The sequence below is a fragment of the Leptonychotes weddellii genome, chromosome 5, assembly GCF_054177405.1.
Source record: "Leptonychotes weddellii isolate Sample4059 chromosome 5, ASM5417740v2, whole genome shotgun sequence".
In the NCBI taxonomy this organism is placed as follows: Eukaryota; Metazoa; Chordata; class Mammalia; order Carnivora; family Phocidae; genus Leptonychotes; species Leptonychotes weddellii.
In genome coordinates, this window is record NC_138373.1 from 106,151,274 (window position 1) to 106,163,082 (window position 11,809).

At 38.3% G+C, this 11,809-nt stretch overlaps 1 protein-coding gene and 2 pseudogenes across 1 annotated transcript; 2 read left to right on the top strand and 1 right to left on the bottom strand.

Annotated features, from left to right (window-relative positions):
* The first annotated feature begins 758 nt into the window (after positions 1-758).
* On the top strand, positions 759-2,089 carry LOC102740336 (tetraspanin-3 pseudogene; annotated as a pseudogene).
* A 421-nt stretch (positions 2,090-2,510) lies between these two features.
* On the top strand, positions 2,511-3,441 carry LOC102740635 (olfactory receptor 6C4-like). Its single transcript, XM_031019490.2, is given in 2 exon segments — positions 2,511-2,656; positions 2,658-3,441. Coding segments are annotated over 2 exon segments (930 nt in total).
* A 7,325-nt stretch (positions 3,442-10,766) lies between these two features.
* LOC102748721 (vacuolar protein-sorting-associated protein 25 pseudogene) lies at positions 10,767-11,482 on the bottom strand (annotated as a pseudogene).
* Positions 11,483-11,809: the final 327 nt, after the last annotated feature.

Sequence of the window (11,809 nt, forward strand, 5' to 3'; positions counted from 1 at the left end):
GTCTCTGTATAAAAGATATAGAGAAATAAGACCTTATTTTTGTGGGTAATTTATTTATGTTAATGTTGGACAGATAAAGTGTACATACGTGATGTAACTGGAAAAAAATTTGACTTTATGACCAAGTGTTATGTTGTGATAAATTTTAATAAAGAAGAGGAAAAACAATTACGGTTGATTGCGATTATTAGGTACAATTGTATGAAGATCTGACCTTGAGCTGACACTTAAGGAACTGTAATTTGCTGGTGGACAGTTCCTGCATACAGCAAGAAAGCACAATCAGTGAGATTATTTTGATTTAACGCTTCGCCAAGTACTGACTAATCCATATATCTGTATTAAATAGTGATAGCATTTATTGAGCCCTTGCCATGACCGAAGAACTGTAAGTAATATGAATTCCCAAGACTTTATTAAGAATTAAGGGAAAGGGGCTCCTGGGTGGTTGAGTTGGTTAAGTGTTTCCCTTCGGCTCTGGTGGTGATCCCAGGGTCCTGGGATAGAGCCCTGCCTGGGGCTCCCTGCTCAGCGGAGAGTCTGCTTCTCCCTCTCCCCCTGCTTGTGCTCTCTTTCTCTCACTTGCTCACTCTCTCTGTCTCTCAAATAAAGAAATAACATCTTCAAAAAAAAAAAAAAAAAGAATTAAGGGGAAATTCATCAGGCTTGGGGCCAGGGCTGTGCTACTGCAAGGAGGGAACCGGTTGCGGGGAGGCGCCGGGACCAGCCATTGCCACCTCACTAGGTGAGTGCATCCCTCTCACAGAGCAGGGCACCAGAGGGCTGCCCGCACAAGGGCTTGGTGCGGCATCACCCCGTCCGAGACCCTGCTGGTGTTTCCCAGCCTTATCTTCCAGGGGGCAGCTGGTATTTTATGCTGTGTGGCAGCCTGTGTCTTTATCACTTATGATGACTATGGCCACGTCTTTGAAGATGAGTATACTCTCATCCGTGCTGTAGTGATCATAGCTGTAGGAGCCCTGCTTTTCATTGTTGGCCTAATTGGCTGCTGTGCCACAATCCGAGAAAGCCGCCGTGGACTTGCCACGAATGTCATCATCCTACTCTTGGTTGTTGTCACAGAAGCTGTTGCAGTGGTTTTGGGATACGTTTACAGAGCAAAGGTGGAGAGTGAGGTGGCAGCATGCAGAAAGTGTATAAGGCTGACCATGGAACCCACCCTGATGCTGCAAGCCAGGCTATGATCACGTACAGAGTCAGCTGCACTATTGTGGAATTCACCACTAGTCAGACTGGGAAAATACAGACTGGTTCAAAGAGACCAAAAACCAGAGTGTCCCTCTTAGCTGCTGCAGAGAGACCACCAGCAGCTGTAATGGCAGTCCGGTCCACCCCTCTGACCTCTATGCTGAGGAATATGAGGCTCTAGTTGTGAAGAAGCTACAAGAAGTCATGATACATATTATCTGGGCAGCACCGCATTTGCAGCTACTCAGCTGCTGGGCATGTTGTGTGCATGCATCATGTTGTGCAGAAGGAGTAGAGAACATGCTTATGAGCTCCTCATCACCGGCAGAACCTATGCATAGTAGAAAACACAAGCCTGAGCTTTTTAGTCTTGTTCGGATGTGGAAGGTGAATTGAGCAGGTCTACTGTGTTGGCGGCCTGAGTTCATTTAGTTAAAGCACACAGGTGTTGGACAAAGCAACTTGGCTCTTCAGTGTGCCCACCTACTTCCCTACCCACCTAGGACTTTCTTTTCCTCTATTCTAGCTGACTCTCCGTGTCCCTAAGTTTTTAAGTATAGCAGTATACGTTCTAATTTCAGAACCATTTGCAGGTCCCATAGTGTGGGAGAGTCAAAGGGAGCCTAAGCTGCTTCTGCTACCGTCATGGAGTAATGGGCCTGCTGCCAGAGTATCACTGGGCCCTTTCAGTCTTCATGACGGAGAATTCTGGGCCAAAGGTTTTTGGGGGGAGGTGGGGGAAGCTGTGGTTAAAGTTAACACCAAATGGTGCCCTTTTAAAAAACATATACTGTAGTCTAATAAGATAGCTGTTAAGAAAGATTTTAGAATAAAAAAAAAGAATTAAGGGAAATGGCAATCTAAGCTTAGAGCTCAGTAGATGCACAGAATTATTATTCAAAATGAGAAAATTGAAATAAGAAAAAATATAAAACAGCCAAAAGAAGAAAACAACCAAGTTCAATTTTATTCCTATGGTTCATACCTTGATTTTTATTTACTCTGTTGGCTAATAAACTGAGAGTTAAAAGGCTGATTTAAGAAATCTGTTTAATCAAATAAAATCTACTCTCTAAATTTGTTTTAGATTTGTCTATATACATATGACAGCATCTAATAACTTAGAGGAAAATCCAAATAGAAAGATTAAGAAGGAAAACATAAATGAATGGAAAAAATGGTGAGAGTAATTGAAAATGTTCCTGAGAAGCAAAACCTTTGTTAATTATAAAGTAAAAATCAGAAAATGTGTTAATCACGCCATGTCATTATTATCTTCTATCTGAATTTGTCTGAAGTTAATGATGGGAAACCAGACATCAGTGATAGAATTCATTCTTCTTGGACTGACAAATGATGCTGAACTTCAAGCTGCGCTTTTCCTTTTTCTGCTGCTAACTTATGTCTTAAGCATCATGGGAAACTTGACCATCATCACTCTGACCCTGCCTCCAGACTCCTATGTATCTCTTCCTTCGGAATTTTTCTGTTTTGGAAATATCTTTTACCTCTGTCTTTGTTCCCAAAATGCTAGTCAATATTGGAACTGGAGATCAGACTATTTCCTTTGCTGGTTGTTTCACTCAGTACTTTTTTGCCATCCTTCCGGGAGCAACTGAATTTTATCTTTTAGCTGCTGTGTCCTATTATCGCTACGTTGCCATTTGTAAACCCCTGCGTTATACAACCTTAATGAGCAGAAGACTCTGCATTCAACTCGTCCTGTGTTCCTGGTTCTCCGGTTTCTTGGTTGTCATTGTGCCGCATATAATGACTCTCCAGCTGCCTTTCTGCGCGTCCAACGTCATCAGTCATTATTGCTGTGACTATACCGTACTGTTGCGTCTGTCCTGTTCAGACACACATTTCATAGAAATGATGGAGTTTATCTCTGTTGGAATCACCCTCATCTTCACCTTGCTGTTAGTGATTCTTTCCTACATGTACATTATCAGGACAATTCTGAGAATCCCCTCTGTTCAACAAAGAAAAAAAGCTTTTTCTACATGTTTCTCTCACATGATTGTGGTCTCACTTTCTTATGGAAGTTGTATCTTTATGTACATAAATCCTTCTGTTAAGGATGCAGAAACTTTTCATAAGGGAGTGGCTGTCTTAAATACCTCAGTTGCCCCTCTGTTGAACCCTTTCATCTATACCCTAAGGAACAAGCAAGTGAAAATAGCCTTCAAAGATACGGTTACCAAGATAACAATGTTTTCAAGAAGGTGAAACTAACTGAGGTTCATAATAATAATAAATAGCAAATAAATGTTTAGAAGACTGTAGATGTACATTATTATAACATTAAAGTGTTTGTTATTATATATCATCAATATTCCTAACTGAACACCAAAGCAGTAAAACTACTTATTTAATGAAGCCTATTTTGCCATCACTTTATTTCTTAAAATTTTACAGGCCTGTGAGTGTGTATATATGTGTGTTCTGTCCTCTGACACTTTTGTGCTACTTTTCCTTATTTGTACCTCACTTTTAAGGAAAAGATTTGGGGAAAGGCAGAATTGAGAATATGACTTCTAATAGTTTATTTTTTACGACAGAGCTTTTCTTATCCACTGCCGTATGGTGTTCAATCTCTGTATTTGGTAATGAATAATCAAATATACACCCAGAGGAAATCTACTTTATTTTGTTAATAATAGCTTAAATAATATATTAGTGAATAATATAAAGTTGGTTATTTTCACGCTATATTATTCAGATTTAAATTTCATGTTTCCACAGTAATCACTTACTGAGAACTTAGGCTACTCAATGTTTGAGATAAAGAAAGTTCTGAAGAAGGGAAAATCAATACATGTTTGTTTTCAAACTGACAGGAAAATGATTAATAGTGATTTATACACACATTAAACTCCGAGTGAATCCAGGGAAGAGGTAAAGGGATAATTCTAATTTAAGGTAATTAGCAATATATCATTATAGCAAATCCATACAATTTAGTGTTGTGCCTAGTCATTGTTCTGGTTTTCTTTTACAAGCATATGAAATAAAACTATATTAACAGTACCTATGGTGTTAATAGTTTTGTAAGCTTAAATCATATTCTTTCTAAATTTCATACTAAACTTTAAATTTTTATAATCTGATATCCTCAGGCAGGATGTCCATCACAAGCTGATATTTTCTGAACATTTCTTGTACATATTAATTTTTCAGAAAGCATGGGCCAGACTCATAGTATGGGTAATTTTAAAATTTAAAAAAGCCAAAAAAAAATTAAAGAAGCTATAGATGTTTCTACTTTAATCTCTTCAATGTACAGATGAGGAAAACTGAGTCCTAGAGATATTAACAAACTTTTATTAAAGCATATAGTTAAGTTTGTACTCTTGAATTCTTTTCTCATCCATCTAATAATGCAGAATCCACTAAGTAGCAGAAATACTAAAAAAGTGCCCTGGGAAACCATGGAGGACAAAGATGATTGAAAATGTAGAACTTGTTAGTTCATATACACCTTGCCATAATTTCATCAGAAAAAACACCTAAATACCTGACACATAGCTGATGTTAACAAGTGAGTAAGTTTGATACTTTGTTAGTTATTTAGATTGACAGGTAGCTGACTCATTAGTTCCCTAGATTATTTGTTTTCTACATCATCAGTAGTACATCAATATAGTCATCCAAAACATTATGTCACATTATGGTGGTTGCTCAATTTTAAAAGGCAGATCAAAGAATGATATGTTTGATAGCTGAACACTTATTTGACAGAGGTAATTACTTTTAAAACAGATAAAATTCCGTTAATCCTTGATTTAATTAAAATACAAAAGTAAATCAACCAACCAACCAAAAATCTAGGAACATTATGCTTAAGTAGTTGAAAATCAGCAAAAGATAGAAAAAAACAAAAGTTAGGGTAGAGGAATCCTAGGACAAACAGAGGAATAAGAGAGAATAATAATTGACTCTCTTAAATCAATTAGAATCTGAATTGAGTTCAGACTGGGTTGCAGGTTTTGTTGCTGTTTTGTTTTCCTTTGTTTTGTTTCTTTATTTATTTTTACAATTTTATGGAGTTACAGTTTATGCAAAATAAAGTGCATCCAACAAAGTTTATAACTTGAGATTTGATACATGTATACACCTGCGAAACCATTACCAAAATCAAGATAATGAACTTCAAAAGTTTCTTTAGGCATTCTGGCAATTTATCTCTGGAGGCTTTTAATGTTTCAACTTGGCTAGGCTGAACTATTTTTCTAGGATTTCCCTTCCCTGTTTGTTTCCTGTTACAGTGGACCACCAGACAGATTATTTGGGGTATTTGGAGAATGGACTAAAGCAGAAGCCATTTTGAAGCTCAAAGTTGTTGTTTATCTGCTGGTTTATTTTGTTGGTAGGAGACAGTTGGGTTTATTTTGTTGGTAATTGTTCCATTTTCACCTTGATCTTTCTTCATTTTCTCCAACTCCAGATCTGGTTATCTATGTTTAGCTCCATGGCAAAGTGCCCAAGCTTTTATAGGATACCAGTAAACCTGAGCTCAGAGGCAACAAGAACTAACACAGGTTTCAGTTCTTCTTCATGTGATTCTGCCCATGTTAGACACAGACTTTACATTAATCACAAAAATGAACTCATAATGGAGGGTGGACCTATATGTACAAGGCAAAACTCTAAAACTCCTAAAGATAGCATAGAGAAAATCTAGATCACTTTGGGTTTAGCAATGATCTTTTAGATACAACACCAAAGGCAGGATCCATGAAAGAAATAATGGATAAGCTGGACTTCATTAAAATTAAAAACTTCTGCTCTGCAAAAGACAATGTCAAGAAAATGAGAGGACAAGCCACACTGGGAGACAATATTTGAGAAAACACATTTAAAAAGGTTGTCAAGTCAAATACACAACTCTTAGAATTCAACAATGTGAAAATGAACAAGATTTAAAAAATGGGCCAAAGATCTTGACAGACATCTCACCCATGATGATATACAGATGGCAAATAAGCATTTGAAAAGATGATCCACATCATGTATAATCAGGGAAATGTAAATTAAAACAATAAGGAGAAATCCCTGCATACATATTAAAATGGCCAATTCTGGAACATGACAACACCCAATGCTGATGAGGATGTGGAACAACAGGAATTCTCATTTGTTGCTGGTAGAATGCAAAACGGTACTGCAACTTTGGAAGACAGTTTGGTGGTTTCTTACAAAATTAAACACACTCTTACCATACGATCCAGCAATCACCCATCTTGGTATTTACCCAAAGGAAATGGAAACATGTCTACACAGAACCTGCACACACATCTTTATAGCAGCTTTATTCATAATTGCCCAAACTTAGAAACCACTAAGATACCCTTAGTACATCAATGGATAAACTATGATACCTCTAAAAATGGAATATTATTCAGTGCTAAAAAGAAAAGACCTGTGAAGCCATGAAAAGACATAGAGGAAACTTATGTGCATGTCACTAAGTGAAAAAGCCAATCTGAAAAAGCTACATATTTTATGATTCCTACTATATGGCATTCTGGAAAAGGAAAAACTATGAAGACAGTAAAATCAGTGGTTCTCAGGGGTTGTGGGGTGAGGAGTGATGAGTAGGCAGGGCACAGAAAATTTATATCTATAAATTTATATATCTATATATAATCAATATCTATTATCTACATATCATTTATCTATATCATCTATCTACCTATGTATTTATATATCTATCAATCATTATACATTTGTCCAAATCTATAGAACGCACATTCATCAAGAGTGAACCATAATGCAAATTATGGACTTTGGGTAATTATGATGTGTCAATGTAGGTTCATCAATTTAACAAATGTACCACTCTGCTGGGGGAGGTTGCAAATGGAGAAGGTTGTGCACGTATGAGGTCCACAGGTATATGGGAAATCTCTGTGCCTTCCTCTCAATTTTGTTGTAAACCTAAAACTGCTCTAAAATTAATGCCTTAAAAAATTATCCCTTTCTGGAACAAATTTTGAGAAACATCTTGCCTGATGGCATTTGCATAAACATTAAGTAAAAACTTAATAGACAAAAAAATAGGGAGTAAAATTTTGGTAGTTTTTATTTTCTCTTGCTTTCTACCTGAGGACAAAGCCACCAAGGGCTGAAGGGTACACAGTGGGGTGGACAGAGCATTTAGTAGATAGGACAATTACATAGACTCATCTTGGTTATGAGTATAGAAAATCCAACCTGAAATTCCAAGGGATGCTAGCTTTTGTTATTACTGGTTACAGAAAATCAAATTAAGTTATTGGTATTCATATTCTCTGTTTATTTCTTGGCTCTGCTTTTCTTTACCCTGGCTTCATAATGAGGTAAATATGCTCTATTTAATGGATCCCTGAAAGTTCTGGGTTCATTTTTTATAGCTATAATTATACAGAAAAGAATATTCTCTCTAACATTTACAAAAATTTATTGAATTGAGTTTTACTGAACTGACTTTGGTCTCATGCCCAACACTAACTGAGTTCTTGCTTGTAGAGAGAATATGATCATTTGTAAAGTCTGGGATAGAAGTGTAATCTTGAACTAATCAGGAAGTCCAAAGCCTTGATTGGCTAACTGTTGTTTATGGGCTCACATACAACTTACGGAAATCATTTTACCAAAAGAAAAAAAAAAGAAAGGAAAAGAAAAGAAAAGGAAATTATTGAAACATAGAGAGAAAGATGTGGATGTATGTGTGAGAGAGAGAGAGAGAAAGGTGGAAGAGACAGCAAGAGAGAAGGGGAGATTATTTTGGGCATACAGAAGCAATTACCTACTTTAAGACAATTTGATTCTATACCAGGCCATATGGTAAAACTATAAGAAGCTTCCTCTAAGTACATAATTTCTATATTAAAGAGCTTTCCAGATTTTTAAGTGGCATGTCACATATATAAAATGATAAGACTCTACAATGAACTACAATACCAGGCAACGGAACCAGCTTGAGAGTCTCTAATTTATTGCATCTCTACACTCAACCCCAAAACTGAAGCCATCACCATTTTGGTATACATGTAAACCACTCTTTGCTACAAATTGATTGGGGAGTGCTGGTAGTGGATAGACATAGCCTCTGGAATCAAGCAGAAATGAATTTGAATTCTGATTCTCTTACTAGCCAGGTGGCAGGTGTAACTTACTATACCTCTTTGAAGTGCATTTTTTACAAGATAAAATCAGAATAATTTATTCTACACGTTTTCATGTTATTTTGTTTTTTAATCTGTAGTATACTTATACTTATTTCAAATTAGCCTAAAAATATCTCAAAATAAAAAACCTGGTTATTATTATATTATACATGTAGAATCTAAGGAAGACAGCTCCAAGATGAATAAGGAATAGCTTGTTTAAGCATCAAATGGGATCTCTCCAGGCTGCATTTTCTTCTTTTTTTTTTTTTTTTTTTTGACCATATCTCTATTATTTATTTAAAGAGTAAATAATAATAATAATAATAATACATAAATTTCTCTACCCATTTGTGCATGCTTAGCTCTGGCAATAGCTTTATTTTCTTATTAGTATTATGTTCAGTTAGCCAACATATAGTATATCACTAGTTTTTGATGTAGTGTTCAACAATTTATTAGTTGCATGTAACACCCAGTGCTCATCACAACATGTGCCCTCCTTAATATCCATCACCTGGTTACCCCATCCTCCCATGCCCCTCCCTTTGTAACCCTCAGTTTGTTTCCCAGAGTCCAGAGTCTCTCATGGTTTGTCTCCCCCTCTGCTTTCTTCCCATTCAGTTTTCCCTCCCTTCCCCCATGGTCTTCCGCACTATTCCTTATGTTCCTCATATGAGTGAAACCATATGATAATTTTCTTTCTCTGCTAGACTTATTTCACTTAGCATAATCCCCTCCAGTTCCATCCATGTCAATGCAAAAGGTAGGTGTTCATCTTTTCTGATGGCTGAGTAATATTCCATTGTATATATGAACCACATTTTCTTCATCCATTCCTCTGTTGAAGGACATCTCGGTTCTTTCCATAGTTTGGCTATTATGGACATTGCTGCTATGAATACTGGGGTGCATGTGCCCTTTCTTTTCACTACATCTGTATCTTTGGGATAAATACCTAATAGTGCAATTGTTGGATCTTAGGGTAGCTCTAGTTTTAACCTTTTGAGGAACCTCCATACTGTTCTCCAAAGTGGCTGTACCAGCTTGCATTCCCTTAGGGGAAAAGTTCTCAGTTTTTCCCCACTGAGAATGATATTTGCTGTGGGCTTTTCATAAATGGCTTTTATGATATTGTATCCCTATATTTTGAAGAGTTTTAATCAGGAAAGAATGCTGTATTTTGTCAAATGCTTTTTCTGCATCAATTGAGAGGATCATATGGTTCTTGTCTCTTCTTTTGTTAATGTGCTTTATCACAATGATTGATTTGCGAATGTTGAACCACCCTTGCATTCCAGGAATAAATCCCACCTGGTCGTGGTGAATAATCCTTTTAATGTACTATTGGATCCTATTGGCTAGGACATTGTTGAGTATTTTGGCATCCATGTTCATCAGGAATATTGGTCTGTAATTCTCCTTTTTGATGGGGTCTTTGGTTTTGGAATCAGGGTAATGCTGGCCTCACAGAACGAGTTTGGAAGTTTTCCTTCTATTTCTATTTTTGGGAACAGATTCAGTAGAAGAGGTATAATTTTTTTTTTTCAAGATTTTATTTATTTATTTGTCACAGAGAGTGAGAGCGAGAACAGGAACACAAGCAGGGGGAATGGGAGAGGGAGAAGCAGGCTTCTTGCCGAGCAGGGAGCCCGATGTGGGACTCGATCCCAGGACCCTGGGATCATGACCTGAGCCGAAGGCAGACACTTAATGACTGAGCCACCCAGGCGCCCCTAATTTTTTTTTTTTCTTTAAATGTTTGGTAGAATTCCCCTGGGAAACCACCTGGTCCTGGACTCTTGTTTTTTGGGAGGTTTTTGATTACTCTTTCAAGGTCCTTGCTGGTTATTGGTCTGTTCAGATTATCTATTTCTTCCCGTTTCAGTCTTGGTAGTTTATAAGTTTCCAGGAATGCATCCTTTTCTTCCAGATTGCCTAGTTTGTTGGCATATAGCTGCTGGTAATAAGTTCTAATAATTGTATTTCCTTGGTATTAGTTGTGATTTCTCCCTTTTCATTCATAAAGTTCTTTAATTTCCTAGTTGGCCCATTCATTCTTTCTTTTTTGTGGGGGGGGAGGTTGAGCTTTTTAATATCATAAATCAGTGTCCCGCCTGGCCTCTCACTGCCAGGCCCCTTCCTGGGCCTCCTATCTTCATATTGCCTGGAAGGCTCCCATCCCCTAGGAAGGATCCAGCACCAGCCTGAGAGGGGAGGCAATAGCAGCTAAGGGGGTGGAAAGGGGGAGAGACAGAAGCTTGTGCAGGTGCGTGTATGTATATACTTACATGTGTGAACACGTGTGAAGTTAAAGGTTTACAGACCCTGGCTCAGGGACAGTCTAGGATGGGAGAGGAGGTAGGGCAAAGAGAAGCTCATCTTTTCTCCCTGGCACCTCAGCCTCACCCTTCCCCAGAGACACACACAGGGAGTAAGTGGGAAACCCCATTCCTGGGCTGGAGCCCTTTTGAGTCTGGTGGAGTCTCAGATCCAGTCTGTGGGGTCACTGGGTCTGTCTCCTTTTGAAAGCCCTGGGAGGGTGGGAGGTAAGAAGTAAAAGGAGACAGGTCTCTGCTAGAAGAACTTGTCACCTTGGCCATTACTGACAATGATGATCTCAGCCTTGTGCTCCTGCTGTAGAGCCTGCAGACCCCGAAGTAGGGTTGCTTCATCCAGCCCATGGAACTCCTCATCCTCTGTGTCATCCCCATTGGTCAGTTCATATAAGATGAACACAGAGTTGTTGTGGCCACTCCTGAAAACCCACTGATAGATGAGTTTCCCCCATTCTTCTGGCCTTTGCCACATGATCAGGAAGCTAGACTTGTTCTTATCCAACCACTCCAGGTTCCTTTTGTTCCTTAGTTCCTCTAATACAACCTGGATTGATTCCACAGGGAGCTTCTGCTGTAGCTTCACGTTGTTGCAGAGCAGGCTCTCCTGAGCTTCCATCACTGTCATGCTGGACTATTTGTGCAGGTGGCAGAAGGACAGGACCAGTGAGCACCAGGTGGCCAGCTGCTTCTGCTGAGTGTCCACATTCGGCTGCAACGTAAAGAAGGGCAGGAAGCGACACTGCCACAGCCACTTGAAACTCATCGCCATTGTAGTAGCCCAGGAAAAACCTGATCCATTCATTCTTTAGCAGGATGCTCTTTAACCTCCAAGTGTTTGAGTTCCTTCCAAATTTTTTCTTGTGGTTGAGTTCCAGTTTCAAAGCATTGTTGTGTGAAAATATGCAGGAAATAATCTCAGTCTTTTGGTGTCAGTTGAGACTTGATTTGTGACCCAGTATGTGATCTATTCTGGAGAGAGTTCCATGTGCACTTGAGAAGAATGAGTATTCTGTGGTTTTAGGATGGAATGTTCTGTACATATCTACGAAGTACATCTGGTCCAATGTGTCTTTCAAACCTCTTGTTTCTTTGTTGATCTTCTGCTTA